The sequence below is a fragment of the Podarcis bocagei genome, assembly GCF_964188305.1.
Source record: "Podarcis bocagei genome assembly, chromosome: 3".
Classification (NCBI taxonomy): Eukaryota; Metazoa; Chordata; class Lepidosauria; order Squamata; family Lacertidae; genus Podarcis; species Podarcis bocagei.
This window is the reverse complement of record NC_138127.1, coordinates 69,005,865-69,023,052: the sequence shown is the minus strand read 5'-3', so window position 1 is coordinate 69,023,052 and position 17,188 is coordinate 69,005,865. Positions and strand designations below refer to the sequence as shown.

At 43.1% G+C, this 17,188-nt stretch overlaps 2 protein-coding genes across 3 annotated transcripts in view; one reads left to right on the top strand and one right to left on the bottom strand.

Annotated features, from left to right (window-relative positions):
- Window positions 1-3,206, top strand: part of LOC308583311 (interferon-induced, double-stranded RNA-activated protein kinase-like) — a 39,744-nt gene extending 36,538 nt beyond the window's left edge. Inside the window, exon 25 of the mRNA XM_081187123.1 lies at window positions 7-3,206. Coding sequence (XP_081043249.1) covers window positions 7-114 — 108 coding nt within the window. The 3' untranslated portion in view covers window positions 115-3,206. The remainder of the gene's footprint in view (window positions 1-6) is intronic.
- A 284-nt stretch (window positions 3,207-3,490) lies between these two features.
- Window positions 3,491-17,179, bottom strand: GPATCH11 (G-patch domain containing 11). 2 transcript variants are annotated; one of them, XM_081188148.1, is made up of 9 exons: window positions 17,094-17,179; window positions 15,018-15,102; window positions 12,130-12,356; window positions 9,796-9,837; window positions 9,587-9,707; window positions 8,800-8,890; window positions 8,187-8,294; window positions 5,289-5,370; window positions 3,491-4,830 (listed from the first exon to the last, which is right to left on the bottom strand). In XM_081188148.1, exons 2-9 carry the CDS (start codon window positions 15,065-15,067, stop codon window positions 4,775-4,777), a joined length of 777 nt encoding a protein of 258 aa, XP_081044274.1. In that variant the 5' UTR covers window positions 15,068-15,102; window positions 17,094-17,179; the 3' UTR covers window positions 3,491-4,774. The 2 variants fall into 2 exon arrangements, with proteins under 2 accessions (XP_081044274.1, XP_081044275.1); XM_081188149.1 differs by lacking the exon at window positions 17,094-17,179 and having other exon boundaries at window positions 12,130-12,378.
- Between the last annotated feature and the right edge of the window lie 9 nt (window positions 17,180-17,188).

Genomic DNA, 17,188 nt, shown 5'->3' with positions numbered 1-17,188 from the left:
TTGCAGGTATCTCTAATTAAGAAACTGCTTTCAAACGTGCCATCTGACAGACCATCGGCACCCGCCATTTTGCATATTTTAAAGAAAAGGCATTATAGCCCACACACTTGTTAACTAATACCTGTCCAAACACAAGTGCAGAAATTTGGTCTAAAGGTAGTGGTTCCTTTTGCTGTTGCTAATATTGAAAATCTCGTCTGAATCAAAACTCTGGCACCTGGAAATTTAACTCTGGATTGCCTCTTGCTATATGTTCTGCTGTGGCCTTTGAGGGGAGCTGCAGGGTGCTCTTGTGGAGGCAAAACTTCTCCGAAGCCAGAACTAGACACCTGTGCCTTGTATGTGTGGCTGTCTTTAAAAGCTGCCCTGCTTTCTCATGGGAGGCTCAGCCTCAGTGGCTGGAAGCCCATTTTACAAGCTGTGACAGACATGGTCATTCCTGGACTGAGAGAACTTGACCACAGTGGTTCAGGCATTGGTGACTTCAAGGTTAGATTACTGCAAGGTTAGATTACTGCAGTGCACTCCTTGAACTTGATTCGCAATATGCTCTTAGTGCACAATGCCATTGCATGATTGCTAGCAGGAAGAGATCCTCTGCATAGCACAGCTTTCCTCAAAGAACTGCATTGGCTGTCCATTTACTACCAGGCCAGGTTCAAGGTGTTAGTATTAGGGGCAGGATCACCTTTCAAGAATGCTCCAATCTACATTAACCCGCACTGTTACAGGTGCCTCATAATACTTATAAGACATCAATCTTTACTGCAGTGGCACCTTCACTTTGAAACTCGCAGCCTGTTGACATCAGGCAGGTGCCTTCATCACATTCTTTTTGGCATCTGCGTAAAACACATTTGTTTACGCAAGCGTGTCCAGATACGTAGAAGCCACATGTGCTTTCTCTCTTTTTAGGTATGGGTTCTTTTAAGCAACTTTTCAATGTTTTTATACCTGTGCTTTTTATTGAGATTTTTAAAGTGTTTTGTTTCATTTTTTTGTAAACTGCTTAGAGGTTTTCTTACAATCAAGTGGTATATAAATTGTGTGGGTTTTTTGTTTTTTTTCTATTTGGTTTCTGCCAGGAGAGTTCTTTTACTTTTTATCTGCAAGATTAAGTGTTTGTTTCCAAAATTCCACCTATTTTATTGATGGGTCATCATATGCATTTAATAATTACTAGTAATAAATAATAAAGGAAAATAATATGAGTGACATAATATGAGGCTTTTGAAGTAATCGAGGTTTTGGAGCTCTCTCTGCTTGGAAGCCTGTGTTAAAAACCTAGCTGTGGTTTGGTAAGACATAGGAAGCTGCCTTATACTCAGTTGACCCATTGGTTCATCAATATTGTCTACTTTGATGAGCAGCAAGTCTTGAGGATTTCAGATGATGTTTTCCCAGCCCTGCTGGGAATTGAACTTGGGACATTTTTTGCATGCAGAGCATATACTCTGCCCCTGAGCCCTTTTTGTCTGGACACTTTGCTTTTAAGCATAAGGATGATAAAGGGAAACCTGTTTTTCTGTCAGACCTAATTCCTTTCCTGCAATACAACCTAGAAAAAAAATGGAAGGTATCCAAATCAGAACTTTTTTGGAAGGTATCCAAATCAGAACTGTTTTTTTTATAAAATAATGATTCATGATAGATTGTATTCATAAAAAATATTTGTATATCACTGCATCATTTTTTACACACACAGACACACACACACACACACACACACACACACACACTGGTACCTTGGTTTACGAACTTAATCCGTTCCAGAAGTCCGTTCTTAAACCAAGGCACGCTTTCCCTAATGAGGCCTCCCACCACCGGTGCCCTTCTACCGTTCAGACTCCGTTCTTATACCAAGGTAAAGTTCTCAAACCAAGACACTATTTCCGGTTTTGCGGAGTTTGTAAAGCAAATCGTTCTTAAACCAGACTGTTCTTAAACCAAGGCACCACTGTATAGCAAAGTGGTTTACAGCAAAAGATAATAATACAATAGAAACTTAAACAGACATCAACTAACCATTGTGGATGGATGTCTTGTTAAATGCCTTCATAGGCTGAGAGGAACAGAAACATTTTCAGCAGGCGTTTAAAAGTTGGGCTGATGGCTCTTAAGGGGTTTCTTGTCAAATGAGCCTCACCAGCTTGGGAAACAACCAAAGATGCTCCTGCGGGTGATCTCAAGTGATTGAGCTGGGATAAAAGAGTTCCAGGCAATCCCTGAGGTACCCTGGACCAAAGTTGTTCAGGATTTTATAAACACGCAAGAATCCTGAGCAGTAATTGGAAGCCAGTACAGTTGTTTAACAATGCTGTGTTGTGTGCTCTCAAGCAGAGCCCCAGCTGGAGCTTCTGAACCAAACCTAAGGGCAGCCCCACAAAGAGCAACATTACAGTAATCCAGCCTTGAGGTTACCAACACATGGGCTACAGTAGTCAGGCGATCCCTGTACATGAATAGCCATAGTTTGTGAACCACACGAAGCTGGTAAAAGGCACTCGTAGCCACAAAGGATGCTTGAATCTCTGGTGACAAAGATGTATCCAGGAGTATCCCCAAGCTACATGCAACCCCATCCAGAACTAGTGACTTCCCAAACATGGGAACCACCCATCCAAAGAGCCCCGGTTTTGCCAGGGTTCATATACACTTTATTGACCTCATCCAGTCCACCAGTGCATCCAGACAACAGTCAAAAGCTTTCAAAGCCTCTTTTGATTTGGATTTTACAAGCCATGTGAAAATAACTTGGTGAAATCTACGGAGTTTGTGCTGTGAATAATTCATTGCAAAGGGATGTTTTTAACAGCTAGGATTTGATGAGTTTTTTATACCATAAAGCTGCAGCTGTGTCAACTTACTCCTGAGTAATTCCATTGCACCTAGTTCACAGGGAACAGCTTTTCGGTGCCACCATCCAACACTAGAGGAGAATATTCACACTGGATTCCGGATGGAACCGAATCTTATTGTAAATCCTTAACTTGAATTCTTTCATGGAACTTTGTAGTGAATATTAAATTTGTTTTTAAATCACTGGTACAGTGTTAAGAAGCACATTTTACAATATAATTTTTCAACCGAAGCATGTATTTCTCAAATCTTGGGAAATTGTAATGTTTTTGTTGTGTATGCATGGCTTATGCTACTGTTCAGTAGCTGCTTTCTCTTTCCTAATAAATGACGTGCATTAAAAAGTCCCCACATTGTTCATTTGTTTTAGAAGCTACATGGCATACAAAGGAAGAGGCATGCACTTGAACAGAGGCACCTCTCGGGTGAAAATCTTGGTGAAAATCTACCCCTGTGCGCAATTAGTAATGAAGATACCAAATGCAGTCAGTAATGGGTGCTGCACTGTGACTGCTTAATGCAGAAAAATTGTGTTCTATATAGAGTCTGGCAGGTGGTTCACTTTTAGACTACCGAGAAAAGTACAGTGCATCACACTGTATATAACAGAAAGGAATCAAAACTGCAAGGAGACGTGTTATTTCCTTTTTAATGCACACTAGAACTACGTGCCACCCTTCTGCTTACATTAGTGCTGTCACCAAGTTCTTTCTCCTGATAACTTGAGGCACAATCTAGCCAAACCTGAACACTTTGGCAAGCCATTGAGCGTTTCATCTACTTGAAACTTCCCCACTGAAAAATACAACACCTTTACTCAGGTGTAAGGGCTACTGAGTCCATTAGAGGTTACTTCCATGTAAAGCTAGCAGTCTGGTTCACACTTTACCTTAATGTTGGCTTGATCATGCAGTTTTCCATGGGCAGTAAAGTGGATTAACCTTAAATAGAAGCCCATCAACTAATTTATCCAGAAAGGCATTTTTTAAAAAAACCTTTTAACCAAAGAACCAACTCAGAAGAGAACGGGAGGATGGCAGAATCAACATCAGATGGACTAACTTGTAACTGCCCAGGGAAAATATTAGTTGCCACCTCCTGTTTCAGTACAGCTAGTTATTTTTGTTTTCAGTACTGTATGGGGTTCTCAGTGTGCCTAGTATAGTATTTATACATATGAGCCAATTTGCAGGTTAGTAAAAAAACCCAGATATAAATCTGTTTAGACATATACATACACAACAAATGCATTCAGCTGTAAATAGTGATACAAACACCCATAGCTACTGAACAGTTCAACATTAACTGTTTTAAGCCTTCACTGACATTAGGAAAATGGATTGAAAGACCTTTGGTATAAAACACCGAAAATTACAAAACTGAGCAGTTTGGTCAACAGTAAAAGGCATATTTAGAATATTTACACTCAAGGTCAACAGAACGTACTCCTAAGTTAGTACATGAAGGATTTTAACCTAAGCGTCCTGATCTTATTTCTGGCCTCTCTATATACACATTTTGGACCTTTTCAGCCCTCCTGTTTTCTTTTCTGCACTAGATCAGTATTCTACTTCTTCTATAATTGATTGGGGTGTAAAGGAGGATCGACCCAATCCTGTTTGCTGTGTTTTTCACAAAAATAACAAATAAGCTTTTTTTTTGTTTTTAGGTACCTAGAGTTCACAGCTGACAGTCAACTGATTATGCAGCTCCTATAAGATCTTCTTGGTGTGTAGCTCCTTTCTATCCATATTTCCAAATGAACAGGACTTCAGCACAGTTCCAGTGTTACAATATATACATAAATACATTGCAAAAACCTTTTCCCTACAAAAATACATGCAGTCTTCTGAACTGTTCGATATCTTTATGCTGGATCGATCTTGCAGCATTTACTATTCTTGCTTTAGGAAAGTTATTCATGGTCTGCAAAAGTGTCTCCAGGACAGTTTGAGGATAAATCTTCTTTATCTGGAAGATTTTTAAAAAGAGCATTATACAATTGTCACAAGAAAAACACACTGGACTGAGATACTAAGGCTTTTGGGGGGAGAGAGCTGTAAATTAGAAAAGATCAAACAAGCCACACACAGTGATACTAAACAGGCTGTTGAAATTGATTGCAGATATGACTTGCAGTTATCAAGAGCAGGGGGGGTTGCATTTATGGTGAGCATCCTCAAACACAAGTACATTAAGAGCATCATGCCCTTTCCTCTTGCAAACAACTCAAAAGAAAAAAATTGTTGAATACAATAAGCTTTAAGGTTCCCAAAGAAACAAATTTAGGTTTATATTACATGGGACTTTCATTGTGCAAAGGTGACTTGTGCATCTTTTGGCCAAGGCATTAGATACTGTTAGTTTACATTAACAGACCAACTAAAGAAGAGGGTTCAGCTATTATTAATACTTGGTATGTTTCGTACCATCAAAGGTTGTTCCACACCAAATGCAGTAGAGGTGTTCTTCCCTTAGATACGCTGTCAACATGATTAACTTTTCTGAGTCCTGTGTTTGACAAATGAAATACACATTTAAGCACAAATGGATTATGCATTAATTTTAAAATTATTTTAGCTTATTAATTTAGATCAGGGGTCGGCAAACTAAGGCCTGCGGGTCGGATCAGGCCCAATTGCCTTCAGGATTCAACCCACGGACTGTCCGTGGATCGGCGTGGGGATTCTGCTCATTTGGGCTGTGCCATTTTTTCCCCTGCGCCATTCCATTCCCTCCCTCTCCCTCACACACACCATGGTGGTGCCTCCTCCCTCCCTCCTCCTGGCTTCTCCCCTCCCTGCATAGAGGAAGAAGGGGGTGGGGCTAGGCTGAGCTGGCTGAGCGCCATTTTAAGCAGCCCCTCTCCGGAACCAGCCCTTTCGCACTGCTCATCTTCCCCCCGCCGCTGCCCTGGTGCGCCTGTGGGCCAGAGAGCAGAGTGGATGAGATCACCCATGAGAAGCAGCGGCAGCGGTGGCGACAGCCCCACTGGACCTCCGGGTTAGCGCCACCGGCAATGGTGGATTTCCTCTGATCTGGAGGAATCCGCTCCGTGAAAATCAGGGTCTGGACCGCCACGGCAAGGCGAAGACCCATCAAAAACCACAGGCGGGAGAAGCCTGTGGACCTGGGATTCGGCTGGCACCTTTTGTGCCTCCCCTACTCGCGGGGAAACCCAGCAACGGGGATCCGGAGCAACGCGGGGTGAGCGGCGCGGTGCTTTGAATCGATTGCTCTTTTCATGGAGTGAAGCCGCATTGCTGTTGTCGGAGAGCACTGACTTTTTTCCTGTGGACAATTGGACTTCTAAACAAGTACCCGTGAGTAGAACGGAAAATTGGATTATTAAACTTCGTAATTTGGCACCGGAGCGGGAAGGTCTAAACAGGAAGTCCGCCTTCCGCTTTTGTAAATAGCTTGAAGCAAAGACATCACAAGCTAAAGTCTGGAAAGTTATCTGTAAAGGACTAAATTTCCATCGGTTAAAACTACAAAACCCCCCTTGGAAGCAGGAGAAGAGGGGGGAAATCTTAAATTGTTCAAGCCTGCAGGAGAGGGAGTAAAGAAAGATAAATTTCTATCGTCTTGAACCTGGGAACGGGCTGTCAAAGATAGACGTTTTGGGAAAGTTCATTGACTGTGAATAATAACGTATGTTGACAGATAGTCAAATAAGAGAAACATTTTGACTCCAATGTTTCCTTTTGCACTAAAAAGGAACAAAGATTTGAAAAACGAAAGCAATCTTGTTGCTGGATCTGCTTGTAAAAGGATGGATACAAATAGAAATTGTTTCCTCTAGAGGGAGCTTTTGAACTGTTGTTGGAGTGGACCTGGGGATTAAGGATCGTGAGAAACAGACATTGACCTTGGACAAGAATGTTGACACAGGAAGCCTTAGTGTCTGCTTTGTGCAGGACAAGTGCCTTGTTGGAGCAGCTTCATGCGAAGATGGATTTGATGACTACTGCAATTGATAATTTCGGTCAAACAGTGAACACTGATATAGAACCTGCTCAAGAACTGACCCAGGAATCTGCCCTGACGGCAAGCCGCGGAGAAGACAAAGGAGGAGGTTGTTGTTGAACCTCAAGTAATACAAGTTGAGAGAGATGTAGCCTTGCAGGAACATAAGCTGTCGTTTCTGATGACTGAATCTGGAGTGAGTCAGACTTGGAGAGACGGAGTCCTGTCGGGACTGGAGATGGCAAGTTGGTCATATCCTCCTATGCAGGGATGTCCTGACTTTTGGGATTTGGTTTTGGGCCAGGAGGAGATTGGAGTGGTCGAGGCCCTCAACTTTGGAGGGACATTGAAGTATGCTTTGGATTATTTTTTGGATTTTAGTGCTAACCATGGAGAATGGGCTGACCGGTCGAGAAGGGATAAAGGCATTCTTAGGTTGTTCCCCCGAGATCTACTCCTCAGAGACAAAGGAAGGAAATTAAGTACAAGACCAGCAGAAGACAAAGTAAAGTGCAGGTACAATTATGAAGAAGATCTGCAGAAGGGACATGGAAAAGAGTTAAGAGCCTCGGAAATAAGATCATCAGGTTGATGGACTAGATGGAACAGACAGAAAGGACTGACAGAACCTGAGACCAGGAAGAAGAGACGGTGGATGAAGATTGGCAGAAAGTTTAAAAATTCATTTAGAGAAATATTGCAAAATTAATGACTGTTAGGAAAATCTTGGAATGAAACTATTAGGCTTTAGTAGAAATGTTATAAGGAGTTATGTATAAATAAGTCTTTAAGTTTTAAGGTTTTTTTATGGTAAGATAAGGCTAAAATAAATTAAGACAACTAAAGGACAGAATACAGTGAAAGATGGAAAGGATTTGCTGAGATAATTAATAATTAGAATACAAAAAAGGGAGGTGTGAGGAGGTTGATGAAACAAGTTAATGAAGATAAGGATATGGGAATATTGGATTTGTTTTTAAATTTATTCTTTTGCTCTTGTTTTTGATTTTAGAGTATTGTATGTTTTGTACTTTTTATTCTCTTTTTACTGATTTGTATTGTTTAATCTCTTTTTTCTTGCTTTTTCTTTTTTTTATGTAACTTTAAATTCCCAATAAATATCATTTAAAAAAAAAGAGAGAGAGAGAAGTTAAGTTCAGCAGCTGGGGCTGGGGAGGAGGACTACTTGCCCCCCGTGCCGCTTCTTCCAGCTCTCCCCCACCCCGTGCCGCTTCTCCGGCCCACCACAAGGTCTGAGGGACAGTGGACCGGCCTGCGGCTAAAAAATTTTGCCGACCCCCGATTTAGATTATTGAAGCACAATGCAGTTTCCAATGGTATCTAAACCTTACACTTACATCAAACTCATCTTCCTCTTTTTCTTCCTCCTCCTCTGCATCCACGTCATCTTCCTTTTCCTCCTCTGGCTGTAACCAGAACCACATCTCTTTGGGGGATTCAAGACCCTTTAAAGCAAAAGTTTGGCAGTAACAACCAACATACCCCACCCCATCAATTCCTTGGCAATTTGGAAAGAGAAAAAGGTGCAACTTTTGGAAAAGGAAAATGCTCAAAAAATAACTTAATAGAAGCAGTCTCAGAACGTGTTGCATACTCAAACCTGAAAAAATAAAAATGCAGCACAAGGCATTATAGCAAAGCTTATGTTAGCATTTTCAATCCACTGAAGCAGTAAAATATTTTCTGGAAAAGATGGGGACCATGTCTAAGTTGTATGTAGTTCTTAGACAATAAAAACAGGAAGCCAGGCAGGGAAGTAAACCAGAAGAGAGTTGGTTCTTTTTTGCTTTCAGCCTGTTGATGCACCACACTTGACTTACAATGACGTGGGGACAAGCTCGTAAAAAAGTTGGTCTGCATACTTACTTTCAGTAAATAATACCCATCCAAAGTCTTTGGGTCACAAATGCACAAAAACATTTGAAAAAAAATGTTTTTATTTAAACTTACTTTCTGCATATCTAGTTGTTGACAGGCTTTCTGACTTTTCACAAGGTCTCGTTTTCCTTGAAGTTGCTCCTGTTTGGTCTTCAATCTCAATCTTAAAAATAAAATGAAACATGACTACCAATAAACATAACTTGGACTGGTTGAGATATTACACTGATCGTTTATATGTATGTATCAATTTGTTTTGTTCACCATCGTGGGAGTTGTATGATGGGCAGTTTAGAAGTGCTACAAAACCAAATACTATATTATACACACCTTTTGGGACCCAGATCACTGTGAACAGCTCCCATCATCCCTGATCTTTGACCATGCTGGCTAGGGCTTCTGGGAGTTGGAGTCCAATAACATGTGGAGGACACTATGCTAACTACCCCTGGTGTAGTTCATACTGGCAATACCTGATGGCGATATTTGATGGAGTAGCAGCCTAATTTGGTATGAGGCAGTTTCTCATGCATTGTGGGAAGGATAACCCCACACAGCACTGTTCCTCAACCTAGTGCTCTCCAGATGATGTAGACTCCCAACTCTAATCAGCCCCAGTCAGCATGGCCAATGGTTCTAGAAACCATTATGCTGGCTGTTGCTGGCCTCAATTGACTGGCAGCAATTTTCAGAGTTTCAGACAAGAGTCTCATCTGGCCGTATCTGCAGAGGTCATAGATTTAACAGGGGACCTTCTGCATGCAAGCACGTGTTCCACCATGAAGCCACAATCCTTCCTATAAATAATACAATTCTGATTTGCAAAGAGAAGACGAGGAATGAAGCCCTTGCACACTACTTGAAGAGGTCAGCCGTCTGCTCCGCCGCTTGTTTCCTCATATGCATTTTTCTCCTGTAGTTTTCCAAGTTTTCTTCAGCTTTCCGTTTCTTCACTTCTTCATGGCCAAGCCCACTTCTGCCTGTTCCAAGTTCAAAGCACTAGTTAACACATCAAGAGGGACCGTGTTTGAGCTTTAAAACATTAAAAAGGAGAGAATGGACACAAACCTGTGGTAATGTTCAGAGGAATGGGCTCAACAATCCCCTTTCCTGCAGAAAACAAGAGCAGTCACGCTTGATAAAAACACACATGATCATCGCTATTAGACACATTTGTGTTCCTTTCATCACAGGAGCTCAGAGTGGCTTGTAATGGGGTTCTCACATTATCTTTACAACAAACCCTGTGAGGTGGATCAGACCATGAGTTAATGACACACCTTAGGCTATCTACTTGGCATCTGAACAGAGATTTGAGTCTAGCCTGGTCAAAGTCCACACTCCAAGTATTGTTTTGCACAGGTTCTCTGTATCTTTCATGTATGTGCATTATTTCAAACAATATCTACTAGAGAAATGAAATTTACTGAACAGATAACAGGCCTTCGCCATAGCTTGAAAAAAATAACAACTATATGATTCTGCATTAATGTTGTAGAATAATTCCCCTCAAGATGTAAGTTATACTGGTTCTAACCTCACAATAAATTTATGTTACTATTTGAAGATTTTTATTTTGCTTTGACATTCTGTTCATTAGCACTCCCTGTCTCCCAGGGAAAGTATCAGGGCAAGAGGAAGACCAGCCGGGTCCAAACCACCAGCCAGAGAACAAGCAGCTCCAGGGAGATTGCTATTTCCTCCCTTCTAGAAAGAACACTCTGTTCCAACTGCTAGTTGGGCCTGGGACTGCAGAACTGAAGGGAATAATATTCTGGCCCAACCACTGGCCAGCAGACTCAGGGCTGCTGATTTGTTTGTGAATCTGAGGTTGTTGTTATTAATTATTATTATTATTATTATTATTATTATTATTATTATTATTCCACCAATCTCTCCCTCTTCCCTAATTTTTTTTGGGGTGTGTGAAGTGGTGACTCACCCCCCCCACAGTGGCGATTCCAGGGTCCCCTCTTAAAGGGGTTTGTATATGGGAGTCAATGGCCATACACTGAAAGGTTGTCAGTGAACTCCCCTGTGTTGCGGGGATATGGGGTGGGCTGCCAGCGTACACAAGCGTCTTGCTGTGCACCCGCCCATATCCCATTCACCCTGAGGAGCCCCAGTTCCCCCAGTTGGGGAGCTGGGAGGGATACATGCCCAATGCCTAAGCCAAGGTTTAGAGAGGTTCTGAAAGGTTTAATAAAGCTGTGGCCAAGTTTTAATTCCATAACACGTTGTCACGGGTCGTTATTCCTTCTGGTGGTCTCTTGGGGCCGGGGGGTCTCTGCCTAGGCATGCAAAACACTCTGTTCCAACTGCTAGTTGGGCCTGGGACTACAGAACTAAAGGGAATAATGTTCTGGCCCAACCACTGGCCAGCAGACCCAGGGCTGCATATTTGTGTGTGAATCTGAGGTGCTGCTGCTGCTGCTGGTTGTGGTTGTTGTTGTGGTTGTTGTTGTTGTTGTTGTTGTTGTTGTTGTTGTTGTTGTTGTTGTTGTTGTTGTTGTTGTTGTTATACCACCAACCTCTCCCTTTTTATCAAAGGGAAGGAAGAAGGGCAATCAATGAGATAGCATCCTTTAATATATTTTTTAAAAAACCTTCCTTTTTTATATGAGGGAAGCTATTTAGGGTGAACCAAAAATGTCTTACGCAGCAACTTTTTTTTTGTTCTTACTTTTACACAAAGAAAGGGGCTCCGTCAAAGTCTCAGACAGGTAGTAAAGGCACCAGGGCACTCACATACACACACCCACACAGGCAGAAGGGGAGACGGAAGGAAAGAAAGAGAGTTAAATAACAGGGCAACATTTTTGGTTCTTACTCACGGGGGTAAGGAAGGGGAACGGGGGTTCCCAGCAAGCCCAAAAGCCAGCATCTCTGTAAATCAAGCCTACTGGTCTGTCATGCTGGCCTGCTGAGCCGGGGCTTGCTGCAAAATCGAAAATAGTGCCATATTTTTCCGTGTATAAGATGATATTTTTTCCTTAGAAATAACAGGCAAAAATTGAGGGCCGTCTTCTACATGGATAGCGGGGGGTGGGGGGGTGGGCAGCAGCCAGCAGGATTGGCAGCGGCAATTGGGCATGTGATTGGTTGCTGCGGCAAGGCCTGCTGATGATTGGTTGCGGCAAAAACTGAACAATATGTATTGAAAAATCACCCAGGTCTATTACACAGACATTCCCATGATCTCTCAACCCAAGAACTGTTTTAATTGGATTGTTTGTGTATTTTAATTTTATATTTTAATGCTTGTGTCATTGGTCTTTATACTTCTAAACCACTTCAAAGCCTATTTTGGCATTAAAAGGTTTATAAATTAATAATAAAACAACAACCATAATAATACCATGATACAGTCTTATTCAGAAAAAGGGAAGCTGAGAAACTCACCACTTTTGCCAAGAGGTTGACCACTTTTATAACCCATCTTCTGAAGCATAGCAAAACCTTTATTCTCATTTCCCAAAGCAATGTTTAAAACAGTATCACGTTGTTCTTTCTCCTGCTCTTTTATACTCTTTTGCCGACTTCTCTCGTTAGCTTCCTTTTGTTTTTCTTCTTTCTTAAACACTTCCTTTGTACGCCTCAGCATTGGCATGCCTGGTCTGATGTCCTGGCTGAACAAGTCCAAATATCAAACTATTATATAGCAATTACAGAAATAAATAAATAAAGTTTTAAGAGCATTTTCAGTGAACCACATGTAATGATTAACAGTACATCCTTCAATGTTTTATGGGGCTCACTTCCAGGTAAGTGTACATAGATTGCAAGGTTAATACAGTTTCCAAACAGAATACCACCAATCTATTGTAATTATCATTCTTGCAAGAAGAATATGTTTCTCTTTTCTTCTGCTGAAATGGAACAAGGATAGATTAAATGGTACGATAAAAGCCTCACACAGTGGTATTTCTGTTGCTGTAACATGCTCACAGAACACACTGGTATATGAAAGGCATGGCAAGGAAATTGAAGGGGAAACCTAGGTTGAATCAGTAGGGAGTTGTAATCCACAGTAATATATTCTGGAATATGTGTGGGAAGCTTTTGGCCCTCCAGATGTTGCTAAACTACAACTCCCATCAGACCCAGCAAGCATGCCCAATGGTCAGAGATGATGGGAGTTGTAGTTCAGCTACATCTAGAGGGTCAAATGTTCCCCATACCTGTTCCAGGGGCTGCTACTTCTGCGCTAGGTCTTACTGAAGGAGACTATAGAAGGGGAATATATTAGAGGCTTACCAGTTCATTGTCCACAAGAAAGGGCCGTGGGAAAAGCAGTGTTGAGAAAGAGTGTAGTCAAAGAGTTAGTCTATGCAGGGATGGGCTTAAAATGGCTTAGGTGGCAGTCTGAATCTATTCCGCCCTCCAGTTCAAGTTCATTTTCCTGGATTTAGGAATAAGCAATTCCTATGCCAGTTTCATGGGCCACTTAAACATGCTCCTCAACCACTTAAAGCCATGTAACTGGGCTAGAATCATTGAGTTCAGTTACTGTGGCACAGAGGCAGGTATCCTACACTATATGAGGGTGCCAAACTGGAGCTGTAACCCAGGAACTGGATAGCTCTGAAATGGCAAGAGGAAGGGTGCACAGTTCAGCTTTCAGTCCCAAATGTCACTGGTCATGTTTGATCAATCAACCAAGGCTTCACAAACCATGGTTTATGAAGCTGTAGACAAGCATCATGGCCCTTGCTCCACCTGATTATCCTTCCTCTAGCTGTGCCCCAGCTTGAGCACAAAGAGCCTGGGTTGCAGTAAGCCACAGTTCCTGATACACCAGAACTAGGAAGCTCTGGCTTAAAGCAAGCCAGGATCTTTACACCTCAGCCAGTACGCAGCCAGAGAGTGCAAAGCGGTGGCACTTGGTTTATTCTTTATAAGGTTTTGGATGATCACACATATGCAGCCATTGTGCCTCTTGGAAAGACCTTTTCTCTGGTTTCCCAAAAAAAGGATACACCCAGTGCAGAGACGGATACGTGAAATCTAAACTACTTCTGTGCTAGGTGTTCTTGGAGCAGAAAAGGGGACTATACAAGAGATTAACACTCTTCTTGTCCCAAAGAAAGGACTGGTGGAAAAGTTGTTGGTGCAGAAAAAGAGTGAAGCAGTCGGTACAGTTAGTCCATGCAAGATGGAGCTGTTCCGCCTGGCCTTCGGTCCGGGCCCAATTTGACCCCCCTCTATGGGATTCTGTAAGTTACCTCTTTGGCCCATTTATTGGGTCATGTGGGACCAACATGGATAGCTGGCCCTGATGAATACTTGAGGTTCCTGACCCCTATGGTTGTAATTCATGGGCAGTCATTTAATTTTATCCTGATTCTAATTTTTAAGCTGTATTTTAATCAGTTGTTTGATTGTGTTTTCATGTATTTGATGTTAGCCACGCTGAGCCCGGTCTTGACCGGGGAGGGCGGGGTATAAATAAAAATTTCCTTACTTACTTACTTACAATGGTGTGCTAAAGGAACTGACAGGAGTCAGAACAACGTTTGCATGTGGTTTGAGACTGCAAGACCTGGGTCCCCAGGTGGCCAGCTCTAGTCCAACAACAAAAGGGGACTCAAGGATGAAGAACCCTCTTCTAGGTCAGTGTTTCCCAAACTTTTTTGGGCAAGGCACACCTGTTTACTGAAAAAAAATCTCGCGGCACACCACCATTAAAGCCCCGCCCCGTGACGTCAGCGCACAGCGTCACGCCGGGAGGGACGCACAAAAGTGAAAGTTTTTCCCCTCCCCCTTGCCGGGGAACCTCCAAGCTTTGGGGGTGGGAGGAGGCAGCAGAGCGAGGGCAGCTGAGGCGGCGGCTGTTGTGGTGGTGGCGGCGATAGCGGGCGGAGGAGGGGGCGGCGGCGGGAGTTGCTGCTGCTGTTGTTGCTGCTGCTGCCCGGACATGCCGGCCTCCTCCTCCTCCGCTGTCTCGCGCTCCTTCCTTTTGCACGCGCTGCCCCGCCGCTCGGCACCACCACCGCGGAGCCGCCCCCGGCTCAACGCGGATCCTCGCCGCCGCCGCCTCTCACCGCCCGACTCGCCCGCCTCCCTCCCACGGCACACCAGCCGATGTCTCACGGCACACTAGTGTGCCGCGGAACACCGGTTGGGAAACACTGTTCTAGGTGATATCAACTTGAAGCATTTTAGCCAGACCTCTTACTCAAAAAATAATTGAAAAGTTCTGTATCTGAAACACCACAAATAGCTTCAATTATTAGTGCATGTGTTAGGCACTGACAAGTCTGATAAGTTTAGAAAAATATTGCACTTACTTAACATTAATAAAGGAATCAGACATGTAGTCATCTTCTTCATCACCCATGATTGGTATTAATACTCCACTTGCAGACCTCTTGCCTATAAACAATATTTTTCTAGCTTTTAGAATGCATTGAAAATAGCTAAAGTTTTCACAGATTTTTTTGGGGGGGGGAATTATTAGTTCATGTAGAGTACCGTATTTTTTGCTCTATAAGACTCACTTTTTCCCTCCTAAAAAGTATGGGGAAACGTGTGTGCGTCTTATGGAGCGAGTGCAGGCTGTGCAGCTATCCCAGAAGCCAGAACAGTGAGAGGAATTCCTCTTGCTGTTCTGGCTTCTGAGATCCAGAATATTTTTTTTCTTCTTGTTTTCCTCCTCCAAAAACTAGGTGCGTCTTGTGGTCTGGTGTGTCTTATAGAGCGAAAAATATATTCCCAACTTTCTTCCAGCTTGGAAGACTTACAACAATTAAAAACATTATTATAAACTACAAATTAACAAAAACAAACTGTGACTTTGTTACAGCTAATAGTTGCCACAATTTTCAGAGTGCTCTGGTGGGAGGAACAGTAAGCTGTAAGCTGCCCAGAATGGCTGGGGAAACCCAGCCAGATGGGCATGGTATAAATAAAAAAATTAATAATAATAATAATTTCATTTAGTGTTCCTAGAAAGAGAGCAAACTTTAGGGGCACTGAACCTTTAGATTAATGTGGTGGCTCAGTTAGATGAAATCCCACCTAGAAACAACTGAAAAGCAAAAGCAACAAATAGCCTTGTGGCACCATAAATACTAGAAAAATTATGACTGATGCCCACCCAACATCATCATGCCAGTCAGGCTGCTCACCCCAAAAGCCTTATAACTCAAGTGGGATTGTAGCCTGACACATACAGCACAATTCTGTGTTTATCTAGCAAGTGAACAAGTCCCCACTGGATTCAAGAGGACTCGCTCCCTGCTAAGAATGCACATTAGCAAAGAAAAGGTGTCATACACAGCCCCTCATGATTACCCCAGTCTCCCCATATTAACTGAATGTAATAAGCGTCCTGTCGAATCAGATGAAAGGTCTATATTCTATCCTAACATCCTGCTGTGCATAGTAAAATAACAGAACAAGCTTGCTTAAGGACTAATGCTTTATTATCATTATTATTAATTCTTAAATTTCTATACTGCCCTTCATCCAGAGATCTCAGGGTGGCTTACAACATACCGTATTTTTCGCTCTATAAGACACACTTTCCCCCTCCTAAAAAGTAAGGGGAAATGTGTGTGCGTCTTATGCAGTGAATGCAGGTGGGAGGCTCTGTCAGCACTCCCTTTAAAGAGCTGCGTGGGAAAAGCCCCCAAGAGCCGTACACACACTCCGCACACTCTTTAAAGGGAGCGCGGCTCTTGGGGGAGCCTTAGCCGTGCGCAGCCTCTCCTGGGCAGGGGATGAAGGCTCCCTTTGCCCGGGAGAGGCTGTGCGCGGCTAAAGAAGAGGCCAGAACAGCGAGTGGGATCCCATTCTAGCTTCTGGCTTAGCCATGGGATGAAGGCTCCGTGGGGGAGCAGGGAGCCTCTCCTAAAAACTAGGTGCGTCCAATCGTCCGGTGAGTCTAATAGAGCGAAAAATATGGTACAAAAACACACACACAAAACAAGAATACATACTACAATAACAAACAAGTGCAATTACACCCCCTGCACCTATACAGGTGTTATTATTAACAGCATCAGCTTTCGTGAACTACAGTCCACTTCATCGGATACATGAAGTCGTATCCTCTGTGCTGCAAGTACGCACACACACACACACATATATAGTGGTGTGGAGAACAGCCCTCTCTCCTTGCCGTCCCCCCAGCAACTAGTGTTCAGAAACACGCTGCATTTGATCGTGGAAGTTGCATACCGCCATCCTAGCAGCATAGAATTGCAAGGGAGCCTTAGGGTCATCTAGTCTAAACCGCACCCCCCCCCCATGCAGGAACCCCACGGCTAGCAGCTGCCCATAGCCTGATCTAAGAAGCTGCCCAACATTCGCCAGCAACACTCAAATCGGTACAGCACCAGCTCTTTATCATTATTCCCTACCAGCCTCCGCGCGCCTCTTCCACCCAGTGAAGCCTAGCGTTCCAGTCTCTCGGCAACTGCGCAGGTGCGCATGCGTGCCTTCTACCGACCAGCTT

Bases quoted from the DNA above. Each gene is read 5' to 3' on its own strand.
- GPATCH11 (XM_081188148.1), bottom strand. From the start codon at position 15,067: ATGGGTGATGAAGAAGATGACTACATGTCTGATTCCTTTATTAATGTT. The intron at 9,838-12,129 runs GTGAGTTTCTCA...TGTTTTCTGCAG, and splicing joins TCAACCTCTTGGCAAAAGTG to GAAAGGGGATTGTTGAGCCC. The intron at 8,295-8,799 runs GTAAGTTTAAAT...TTTGCTTTAAAG, and splicing joins AACAACTAGATATGCAGAAA to GGTCTTGAATCCCCCAAAGA.